This window comes from Amia ocellicauda, chromosome 6, assembly GCF_036373705.1.
Source record: "Amia ocellicauda isolate fAmiCal2 chromosome 6, fAmiCal2.hap1, whole genome shotgun sequence".
Classification (NCBI taxonomy): Eukaryota; Metazoa; Chordata; class Actinopteri; order Amiiformes; family Amiidae; genus Amia; species Amia ocellicauda.
In genome coordinates this window covers 3794293-3806257 of record NC_089855.1, presented here as the reverse complement: position 1 = coordinate 3806257, position 11965 = coordinate 3794293, and the positions used below count along the sequence as shown (strand labels likewise).

The following is an 11965-nucleotide window of genomic DNA, read 5'->3' as shown; positions in this document are numbered from 1 at the left end:
CCTCCTTGATGAGCTGAGGGCTACCTGGGACCATCCGGCAACAGCCCCCGCCCTAGCCAGGAGAGGGGAAGCTTATGCCAGGACCCAGGGCGCGGCAGAAGCGGGCTTTGTGGATTTTCCCTGGGTTAATTCCACCATAGCCGCGCTCGTCTCCTTACCTCCGCTGTCTGCGGAAACACGCGACCTGGCCTGCCCTAACAGGCAGTGTCGCGTCACAGAGACGCTGCTCTGAAGGGCGTATGAGGCTGGAGCCCAAGCGGATCGCCTCCGAAATGTGGAAAGCCTGCTGGCCTTGTACATGGCCCAGCTGGCGGAGCCCTCGGAGCAACATAGCACATCACCCACCCCGCCCTCTATCTTGGAGATAGTGGCGGTAGCGGATCAGCTGGTTACGGCCAGGGGGCAAGGGCAACAGGGCGATCCTTGGCAGCCATTGTGGAGGCGCGCCGCCAGCTTTGGCTGTCCCAGGCACGGCGGGTCCCTGAGACGGACAGGACTCGCCTCACGCAGACTGTAACTGTCTAGCACGCTGTCTGTTTATGTGGACACAACCACGGTTCCGTTCCGTCAGAGCAGTTCACCGCCCAGGCCTGTCCAACACGGCGGTGGATCTCCTCTCTCGGGGAGGCCCCCCGGTCTCGGAATGGCGCCTCCACCCGCTTGTGGTACAACAACTGTGGAGCCGGTTCGGCAGGGTGGACGTGGATCTCTTTGTCTCGGCAGAGTCCACACACTGCCCACTATGGTTCTCCGTCCGAGACCGCTCAGGAACCCTAGGGATCGACGCACTAGCCCACACGTGGCCTTGCTGTATCCTTTATGCATTCCCACCGTTCCCCCTTCTCGCAGTGGTCCTGGAGAAGGAGAGAACGAGCGACAGTTCTGCTGATAACCCCACGGTGGCCTCGCAGATTCTGGTTCGCGGACCTGTTCGCCCTCCTCCACGGAGAGCCTTGGCAGCTCCCAGTGAGAGAGGACTTGTTGTCCCAGGTGCAGGGCATGCTTTGGCACCCCAATCTGGGTCTCCTCTAGCTCTGGACCTGGCCCCTGAGCGGGAGCGATTGATTGCCTGGGGTCTGTCGGACGCGGTAGTTGCCACTATTCAGTCGGCGAGAGCTCCCTCTATGAGTTTGCAGTATTCCTACCGCTGGCGGGCGTTTACCACCTGGTGCCAAGACTGCGGTCAAACCCAATTAATTGCCCCATCGGGGTCAAATTGCAATTTCTACAAGAGCTGTTGGACCAGGGCAAGTCCCCGTCCACGCTCAAAGTGTATCTGGCGACATGTCATGTTCAGATTGATGGCCAGCCTCCTGGGTCTCATTTTCTGGCTGTGCAGTTTCTAAAGGGAGCTTGACGGATACAGCCTCCTCGAACCCTTTCACTGCCTGCATGGCGCCTTGATGTAGTGCTGGACGCACCTTCTCAAGCCCCATTTGAGCCACTGAACTCAGCTGAGCTGAAGTTGGTGTCACTTAAGACTGCGTTTATGCTGGCAATCACCTCTGCAAAACGCGTGAGCGAATTACACACCTTGTCCGTACACCCATCGTGTGTCCGTTTTGCGGGAGATGGCTCCAGGGTCACGCTACGGCCTAATCCTGCGTTCCTCCCAAAAGTGCTGTCTCCATTTCATGTCAACAGGCCTATTGAGTTGATGGCTTTTCACCCTCCTCCCTTCGCTTCACCTGCTCTGCCCTGTGCGGGCCCTCAGGTGATATTTGTAACACACTAAGGACATTCGGCACTCAGACCAACTGTTTGTGTCTTATGGAGCACAGACACAGGACCAGGCGCTTTCAAAGCAGCGCCTCTCGCATTGGATTGTGGACACGATTACCATGGCCTACAAGTCTACCGGGACCCCGGTGCCTGATCACCTGGTGGCCCACTCGACTCGAGGCTTTGCCACATCATGAGCCCTTTTTCAAGGTGCCCCCTTGGCTGACATTTGTGCGGCTGTAGCTTGGGCCTCGCCGCTTACATTTGCCCGGTTCTACAGGTTGGATGTGATGGGACCAGTCCCTTCCATTGGGAACCTGGTGTTGGCTGCAGTCGAGCCCTAGTAGCTTGCAGGCTCTGGCTCCTGCCTTTCCTCTCCCAGTCTGCCCCTGTAAGTGCATCCTGAGGGAGCTAGTGAACCGTGTCTTTCCCTTCCACCGGACTATGCCTTCTAGTCGAGCACCCATGCAAGCTGCTCCTGGATGTACAGACAGCCCTGTCGATGTGTTCCCGGGGCTTGTTGTGCAGCCTACAGGCATGTTGCCTTACGAGGCCACCCTGTATATAGTTCGTTCATTATAATTGTGTTGCGGTGGTGCATGCGTTTGGCCTGTACCCCGCTCTGTGTATTGGTCAGCAGGTCTGTGGCCCGCTCTGGCTGTATTATGCCATAGAGCAGGGGACCGCTGCTGTTATCCTCCAGCGGAGGGCACTTGAGTTTTCCAGTGCCATGCTGTGTACATAGTTCATTTATTCACACGGTAGAGCTGTATTTGCACTGCGTTAGCTGCGCTATTCGACAGATGTCAACTGCTCCTGTGTTCCATGTATGGCGCATGAGCCAGCTCCTGCACCCTGTGATGTATATACGTGTATATATGTATTATGTATTCTAAAAATATAGAATGGAGTTCACTGGCGCTTGAGTTTAGCTGCCTCGCTGTGTACATAGTTCATTGGTCAGCTGGTCTGTGGCCCGCTCTGGCTGTGTGCCATAGAGCAAGAGTCTGCTGCGGCTGCCCTCAGCGGTAAGTACGTGAGCAGGCTCTCGTGTTCCGCTGTGTATATAGTTCTTTTGTTAATACAGTAGAGCTAATGTTGCCCTGCATTAGCCGGTCTAACCAGCAGGCGTCAAATGCTCCTGTGTTCCAAGGGCGGCGCATGAGTTCGTTCCTGCGCCCCGTGGTGTATATAGTTCGTTTGTCGAAATCTAAATTGTCAGCACAATGGTGCTCTTCCACTCTGTACTGTTTAGTTGAGTTGGATGCTCTTGTGCTGCGCGCTGACAGCATGAAGGTCTTGCTGTCACACGATATGTATGTATTGTATATTGTTCAGCTCTGCTACACTGTTGAATAGCCAGCTATGTATTATATTGTATTTTTCTCATTGGGTCTGTGGCCCCGCTCCTATTGGATCAGGGGTCCACTGCCATGATATTGCGCGGAGGCCGCACAAGTGCTTGATTGCCCGCGCCAGACATTGTGCAAGTAGATTATGGCCTCGCTCCTAACTGCACTAGTAGAGCAGCCGGCCTTGCTCTTGTAAGCGGAGGGCGTAAGAGTTAACCTCTGTAGCCCCGCTTTGTATATGCTGATTGCAGACAGTTCCTGGTAGAGCGTGACTACGGTCCTCATTCCTGGATGGCTCAGGTGTAGCCCTACGGGGCCCATGAGGTTACTGTCTGGAGTTGTGTTGCCGAGGTCCCCTAGCGGTGTACCTCGGGGCAGGATCCCTTATCAGCTCACTGCCTCCTCCCATGCGACAGTTTTGTTATACAGTAACCCCTCCCCCTTGGGCAGTGCTTCCGACTTGAAAGATAAAGATAGGTTGCGTATGCAACCCCGGTTATCTGAAAAAGGAAGCACTGCCCAAGGGTTGCAAGGTCGCGCGGGAGTCCTGTCTCCCGGCAAAAGAGGACAAACCTGCGCTGACGTCATGTTTTATAGAACAGGATGTGGGAAGGGACCTGTTATGAGTGACGAGTGCAGGGGCCAATGGCAGCTTTGATACAGTGACGTTTCGATCAGGTTCCCGTGGAAGTGCGCAGAAACCCCTCCCCCTTGGACAGTGCTTCCTTTTTCAGATAACCGGGGTTGCATACGCAACCTATCATTTTTCTACCACAGAAAGAGAAGGAAAAAGCAACTCTAAATCTGATGCCTGACTGTACCCACGGCCTGCGGTTCAATGGCATGACGTAGAGATCTCGCTCCTGTGAGGTGCTCCTCCGCTGGCTTGCATTCTCACTACAGTCCACGGCTGCCACATAGCAGATCTCGCTGTCCTAGTTTGCTGAAGAGAGACCTGAACCACCACTGCAGCAGCAGCACCAGGGCGGTGATCGGCAGGTGGGCGGGGCTGTGACCTGGGCTGTGGTCCGGCCTGTGGCCTTAGCTGTTACTTGGGAGCCGGGGTCTGGGGGCCTCCCCGCCAGCGAACTGCCGCAGACGGCTTGAGGTGCAATGGGGTACACCCGGGCCAGCTGCAGGGACTGCTCCCCATCCTGGAGGGTGTGTATCAGCATCGCCTCCACAGAGGGGCCAAAAGTGAAGCCATGTGAATTAGGGGTGTCCATGAGTCCTGTCTGCCTCAGGGACCCACCGCGCCTGGGACAGCCAAAGCTGGTGGCACGCCACCACAATGGCTGCCAGGGATCGCCCTGTCGCCCTTGCCCCCTGGCGCATCACCGTGACAAGCTGTTGCCGGATGGTTCCAGGTGGACCTCAGTTCCTCGAGGAGGTCAGGCAGCAGCGGGAGGGCCCATGTGGGCCGCTGTGCGCGCTGACCCCTCTTGAATCTGGAGCGTGGCGGGGCAGGGTCAGAGGGGCAGGGTCAGAGGGCCAGGGGAGCTGGAGAGACTCCACAGCCCTCTTAATGACTGCTCAGAACTCCCTGTCCTGTCCCGTGGGAGCCCTCGTCCTGAGGGCAGATTTGGCCCATCCTGCTGTTTAAAGCAAGGATGGCCTCAACGCGGTCCCTGTCCGCAGACCCCGACCCCCATCGCCGACGGCGCGAGGGGTCGAGGGACGATGCTGAAGAGGGGGAAGGAGCGTCATTCCACCACCCTTCCTTGTCAGGCAGGAGGGGCGCAGGTGCAGTAGCGGCAGCCGGTGAGGAAGCAGGAGGAGACGTAAGCACAGGGCACGCGGCTGTCTCCATCACTGCCGCCCTGGAGGAGGAGACGGAGGGGCTCGGGGACATCCAGCGCCCCCCGAGGCCCCTCCGTCACTCACCGGAGTGGGAGATCTTTGGGCGTGGCGAGTGGCGAGTGCGGCGGTGCCCGGTAAAACGGTGGACCTCCGGGCACGCTGTAGTGGACCCAGAAGTCGCAGCCAAATTGTGCCCGCTGTCGGTGCCCAGACACATGGAGCATAAGACCTCCCCACTCCAGGTGGGCAAGGTGCGCTCGGTGCAAGCGGCACAGTGACGGGGGCAAGAGGAGCTCATCGCAGAGCGCACACGGGCGTGCACGTGGAACGTGCAGCAGAGGCACCGGTCAGTGTTTGCACCGGGGGCACACAACAACTGAAACACCTCTGCAACAAGTGGAGCGCCTAGCGGGCCCGCCACTGTAAGTGTGTCTCCACCCGGCAACTTTTATGTACACGGGGGCACTGCAACACCAACCACACGCAACCTTGCTGTTGCCGGACTGAACACTGTGTTTACCAAGCACCAGGTGCTGGATACAAGCGCCACGTAGACCCGTAGGCTCAACCACACCGTGTGTGCAGGGGTTTCCGGGGAGGGTAGTAGACCACCAGCCGTAGCGGGATCTAAAACTGAGGCCTACACACATGGACAGGGAGGGATAGCAAAGCTTGTTCTCAGAGAACTGAGAGAGCAAAATCTCCTACAGCCACAGCCACGGGCTGTAGTGCGGGTGCAAGCCAGTGGAGCAGCACCTCACGCGGGCGAGATCTCTTATGACACTCCGAGGCAGCCAGGCCTCGGATTTTACTGCCGCTGCTAGCGCTCCTGTTGTGGAGGAAAAAGCCCTGTGGACAAATAACCAACACAGCAAGCAGTCGGAATATATAAGGCACTATATAAACACGACTATTATTTTTAAAGTGTACTATTTGTAGCCGAAACTGAAACCGGAGCCCCGGAGCACACCGGACGGAACAGTGTCAATACAAATAGACATGGAAGTAAACGGTGGTGACAGCACAGCCGTGAAGCCAACCAACCAACTAATAATAATTATTGTAAACAATAATAAGGGTCTAATGTACGGACAAGACACAGAGAGCTCACGTTCACTCCAGGCGAAGTGGCAAAAGAGGATGATCCTGTGCTGACATCACATTTTATGGAACAAGATGCGGGAAGGGACTTGTTCTGAGTGACTGTTCCCCCTTCTCCCGGTGGTCCTGGAGATCAGGGGTCCACTGCCATGATAATGCGCGGAGGCCACACAAGGTGCTTGATTGTCCACGCCAGATATTGTGCAAGTAGATTCAGCCTCGCTGCTAGCTGGCCTTGCTATTGTGAGTGGGGGGTGTAAGAGTTGACCTCTGTAGCCCCACCTTGTATATGCTGATTCTAGACAGTTCCCGGTTAGAGCATGACTACGGTCTTCACTCCTGGGCAGCTCAGGTGCGGCCCTACGGGGCCCCTGAGGTTACTGTCTGGAGTTGTGTTGCCGAGGCCCCTAGCGGTACACCTCGAGGCAGGCTCCCATATCAGCTCGCTGCCTCCTGCTTTGTGATGGTTTTGTTATACAGTAACCCCTCCGCCTTGGGCAGTGCTTCCAACTTGAAAGATAACGATAGGTTGTGTATGCAACCCCAGTTATTTGACCTGGCTCCCGGCAAAAGAGGACAAACCTGCGCTGATGTTACGTTTTATAGAACAGGAAGTGGAAGGGACCTGTTCCGAGTGACGAGCGCAGGGGCCAATGGCAGCTTTGATAGAGTGACATTTCGATCAGGTTCTTACGGCAGTGCGCAGAAACCCCTCCTCCTTGGGTAGTGCTTCCGACTTCAAAGATAACCACGGTTATCTGAAAAAGCAAGTACTGCTCAAAGGTTGCAAGGTATCTTGGGAGCTCTGTCTCCCAGCAAAGAGGATTTTCCTGTGTGTTTGTCACATTACATACAAACCGGAAACAGGAAGGGGATTGTTTGAGTGACTCACATAGGGGCTTTAACACGGCTTTGATAGAAAAATGTTTTCAATGGGTAGCCATGGTTTGCCAGCACTTAATCCCCCCACCCCCCCCAGACAACACTTTGACTGCATTTTATCCCCCCCCCGGACCACACTTTGCCAGCACTTCATCTCCCACCGCAGTTGGCCAGCAAAAGGTAATACATATAGTGTTTAGGTCGCAACAGTTTTACATGTTTGAAAATGGGGTTGTCGATTGTAAGAGTTTTAGAACCCTTGTGCTAATCCCTATAAACACGCACACTAAAACACAAGCCTATTCCATAGGGTTCTCACTTATATTATCTGAATTAGAGCCAATGGGCACAACATACATAGTACATTTTCAACAATCTCATATATGTTTGTATGTTTTCTTTAAATCTGTATAACTGTGTAATCTGAGGTGATTTATCATGCATGGAGTTCTGCGCATTTTGAAGCTTTTGCCCCAAATCCACATATTGTTCCCTGGAAACCAATGACTTGTTATGGATACTAGTTTCATAGGGCTGGTGTTCTGTATACTGTTAGGTTAAGTACTTGGCACACCCAGTCTAATTCACAGTCATTTTAGTGTAATGCCCCTTTCAGGCTAACAGAAGTGTAGTAGAGAATCTGTTAGAATATTGTTAGGACTAATGTCCTGCTCATGGCCAGAACACCTACCCTAACCAACACCACAATTTGAAGCCATGCCTTATTCAATACTCACTATGTTAAGTTTGCCCTTAGAACAATCTTCACAGTAACAGAAGCCTAGCTTTTAGAGGTAATTGAACTCTGTCCCTAGGCCAATTATGTAATCCTATTCTACACTTTGCGCTTAGTTTAATTGTAATGTAGCTAGGCTTGGGCCAAGGGTTACAATACCCAGAGAATTTATCTTCCAATAGTGACAGATGACATAGACAAGAAGAGTGGCGGATTAGGTGAAGCTAATGTTGATATTGCCTTGGTTTGGGTTCTGACTATTGTTAGTACCAAGGTATGGATTGGAAGCCAGGAGCGTGTGTCTGTGCTTGGTGACTTTTCTGAGATTTAGTGGCATATATGAATTATCATATTTAAAACAAACATGTCTGTGCTAAACCTATTGGGAAATGGTAAACTGTCAGAAATCCTGGTGAAGTCTTTAATGATTGGAGGAAGAGATTTCTCAAAATTTGTGTAGTGTTGCAGTGGGGTTGACCGATATGAGACCAGTAAACATATCCGTGTGAGGGGGTAAAACAATACATATGCACAGAATCACATTAAAAAACCACTGCATTGTACCATCCTGACACCATGCATATTTGACATGTTATCTAGCTAAAATCTGGATATATGGCACGATGCAGTGGCCCAGCCCACTGAAATCTCCCCTTCAACCCCTGTGCTGTCGCTTCAAATCTGGGCCCAGTACATTCTGTTTGTTCTCATCAGGTTTGCTGAACAGTTGGTGTGTGTGTCTGTCTGTTTTGTGACCATACAATAACTATCAATTAAGATAAAAATAATGACAAAACATTTTTGCTGTGTTTTTTGGCAGATTGCTTTACTAACAGAATCAACATGAGCAAACCTTTTTCTCATCTTTCTGAAAGAAAAAAAATATCAATAGTAACTTTTACTTTGATTTCCTTTCACCTACAGCTGTGGTTCCCAAACCTGTCCTGGGGGACCCCCTACCCTGCTGGTTTTTGTTCCAACCAAGCTCTCAATTACTTAATTGAACCTTAATTGAAGTAACAATCTTCTTAGATTTGCTTTTTAAATTGTGTAAGAAAATAGTTATTTCTTCAATACATTTTTTTAAATATAATTCTATACTTAACTTAAAACCCCTACTGTTTAAAATAATTAAAAGTCTCTGATTTAGGACATTATTAGTTCAATTAAGGGTTCAATTAAGTAATTGAGAGCTCGGCTGGTACAAAAACCAGCAGGGTAGGGGGACCTTCAGGACAGGTTTGGGAACCACTGATCTAGAGTGTGATTACAGTAAACAATGTTATCTGAGTTTACATTTGTTATTATATTAATTTGCTTCCTTTTCCTTTCTTTTTGCTTAGTTCCACCTTTTCTCCAGGTCTCTTCCAGCTCATCAGTACAAATATGCCAATTGACCCATTCTGTGGCCCAGAGCCAACTGTTCACCTTGCCCAGTTCATCACTTAGTGAGGGAGCAGCTGAAACCTGGGATGGGAAACACCTCAGCTCTGCTTACCTGGCAGTGCCACCATTGTGTGGAAAGACTCTGAAGTACCTCTGAGCTGCTGCCTTGATCTTCTCATTCCTTAAGCTGTAGATGATAGGGTTGACCAGGGGGGTGATGAAGTAATTCAGCCCACCGATGAAGATGTGCCCATCATGGGGGGATGCTGTCCACACGTAGGGAAATGTACTCCATGGCTGTGGAGACATAGTACAGCACCACCACCACTACATGGGTGGAGCACATGGAGAAGGCCTTCTTCCGGCTCTCCACAGTTTTCATTTTCACCACTGATATTATGATCCTGCAGTAGGACCACAGCACAAATAGAAAGGGCATGCAGACAACCACCATGGCCAGCAACAGGGCAAAATTCACCTGGGCCGTCACATCAGTGCATGATAAAGACACTACAGTGGTGTAGTCACAGACAACGTGCAGGACATGGTTGGAGGTACAGTATGGCACTGAACTGGCCAGGGCCACAGACACCATGGGAACAAGGAAGCCCACTGCCCAGACTGTTGCTGTCATCGTGAAGCACACCTTGGTGCTGATAATGGAGTTATAATGCAGCGGCTTCACCACAGCCACATAACGGTCATAAGCCATGGCTGCCACGAGGAAAGTTTCTGTAGCGCCGAATGAAATGAATAAGTACATTTGCAGGAAGCAGCCAGCAAAGGAGATGGTCCTGTTGTGGCCCAGCAGCACTGCCAGCATCTTGGGTATGACAGTAGTGGTCAGCAGCACATCAAGGAGAGCCAGGTTCCACAGGAAGAAGTACATGGGTGTGTGGAGCCGGGGGTCCAGGGACACCAGCACCACAATCAGCAGGTTCCCCAGGATGGTAGCCAGGAAGAGGAGGAGGAAGATGAAGAAGAGTGTGCTGTAGTAGTCCTGCAGACCTGGCATTCCCTTGATGATGAAGTGGAAGGCTGAGGGCAGAGAGGAGTTTGGGTCACTCATAGCTCAGTGCCACACAGGGTCTGTGAAGAGAAGAGGGTCAGCTGGGAGGGCAGGGGGACACTGGCTCAGTTATACATTTATGCAAGCACAAATAAAGAAACTAATCAGAGAATGTGTAAATAATGAGGCATAAATACTGCCTCACTTTCCCACCACACAGACATTGTTTTCAGGGGTTTCCCTGCATTGCAATCTTTTAAAATAAACTCTAAATTAACACATCTAAATATATATATATTGTTTTCTTTGTGATATCCAACTTATCACAGGGCTAGTTGTTTCTTTGAATTTGAATAAATGTAGGTGTCAGTTCTTGATGATTAAGAAACATCCTTTCTCATAAAGTTTTTGTCTAAAGTATCCATCTGTATTAATCACAAGGGATGGTTTGTATACAACCACAAATATCCAAGCATACAGAAAGTATCATGTCACTCTGACTGAGTTATTCTGAAAATACATTATGGAGAACATGATATGTTAAGAGCTGAATGTCTCTTTCTTGAGCAGATATGGTTATCAATATACAGCTACAGCCACAGCTTTGCATTGGAATAATTATCATACCTTGATTCTCAGTCTGTGGACTTCAATACACACAAACTTGATTACCCGGTCATGCATGAGAACCAACATGCCCAATATCACGCCCCCACTGCTTGAGAAGGTTGACATACACCAGCAGGGCGGGGCTCCTTTACATGTTAGCTTAATATATATTTTGAAAACTCCAGATTAAACATTTAGATTGAACATTTAAATTCAGATTGAACATTTAGATTTATGCTAAACATTTTGTGACATGTCGGACCTGTATGTCCAGGTATCAGTGCTGAAAGAGTCAGGAAAAAGTGGGGGGAGCCTTTACAAAGGCTATCATCACAAATTAAATTCTATCCCAGATCGGGGGGCTAACTAAACATTTCAGCTCTTCCCTAAATAGCCTCAGACTACTTCTCGGATTCCCAAGTATTAAGTTCAGGCATTCATTTGGAGGGGATGAGGTGATCTCTTGGTTGTTGTGGGAAAAGCATGGGTCATAAGCTGTAGCAGTGTCGGTTTTCCAGCCCAGGACGGATGGTTGGTCAAGCAGTGTTCGGAAACCATGTTTTCAATCCAATATTCTTTCTTCCTCTTGTCTGAACTGTAAAAGCTCTCCTCATGCCCTCCTTACTATTCCTCTCAGCTACTCTGCCCCTTTCTGTGGGAGGAAGGCTGTTTTATAGACTTCTGGCAATCAGTGCCAACAGCTGTGAAAACCTGTCACCCCGCAGGCAGTCAAAGAACATAAAAACATAAGCACATAAGAAAATTTAAAAACGAGAGGAGGCCAATTGACCTATTGTGCTCATTTGGTGTCCATTAATAACTAAGTGATCCAAGGTTCCTATCCAGTCTGTTTTTGAATGTTCCCAAATTGTCAGCTTCAACCACATTGCTGTGGAGTTAGTTCCAGATTTTGACAACTCTCTGTGTGAAAAAGTGTTTCCTATTTCCTGTTTTGAATGCCTTGAAGCCCAGTTTCCATTTGTGTCCCTGGGTGTGTGTGTCCCTGCTGATCTGGAAAAGCTCCTCTGTTTGATGTGGTCGATGCCTTTCATGATTTTGAAGACTTGAATCAAGTGCCCACATAGTCTTTTCTGTTCTGCTGGGAAAAGGTTCAGTTCCCTCAGTCTCTCAGAGCAGGACATTCCCTTCAAGCCTGGAATAAGTCTGGTTGCTTGCCTCTGAACTGCTTCAAGAGCAGTGATATCTTTCTTGAAGTGTGGTGCCCAGAACTGTACTGTTCCAGATGGGGTCTAACTATTGCATTGTACAATCTTAACATTACCTCCCTTGTTTTAAATTCTACACTTTTGACAATATACCCTAGCATTTTGTTTGCTTCCCCACATTGTTTGGATGGGGAAAGTGATG

The 11965-nt window shown here is 50.3% G+C and overlaps 1 protein-coding gene across 1 annotated transcript; it reads right to left on the bottom strand.

Moving 5' to 3' along the window:
- Positions 1-5514: 5514 nt before the first annotated feature.
- LOC136751713 (olfactory receptor 2AT4-like) lies at positions 5515-10048 on the bottom strand. The gene is given in 3 exon segments (XM_066707506.1): positions 5515-5584; positions 9125-9243; positions 9245-10048. Coding segments are annotated over 3 exon segments (993 nt in total).
- Between the last annotated feature and the right edge of the window lie 1917 nt (positions 10049-11965).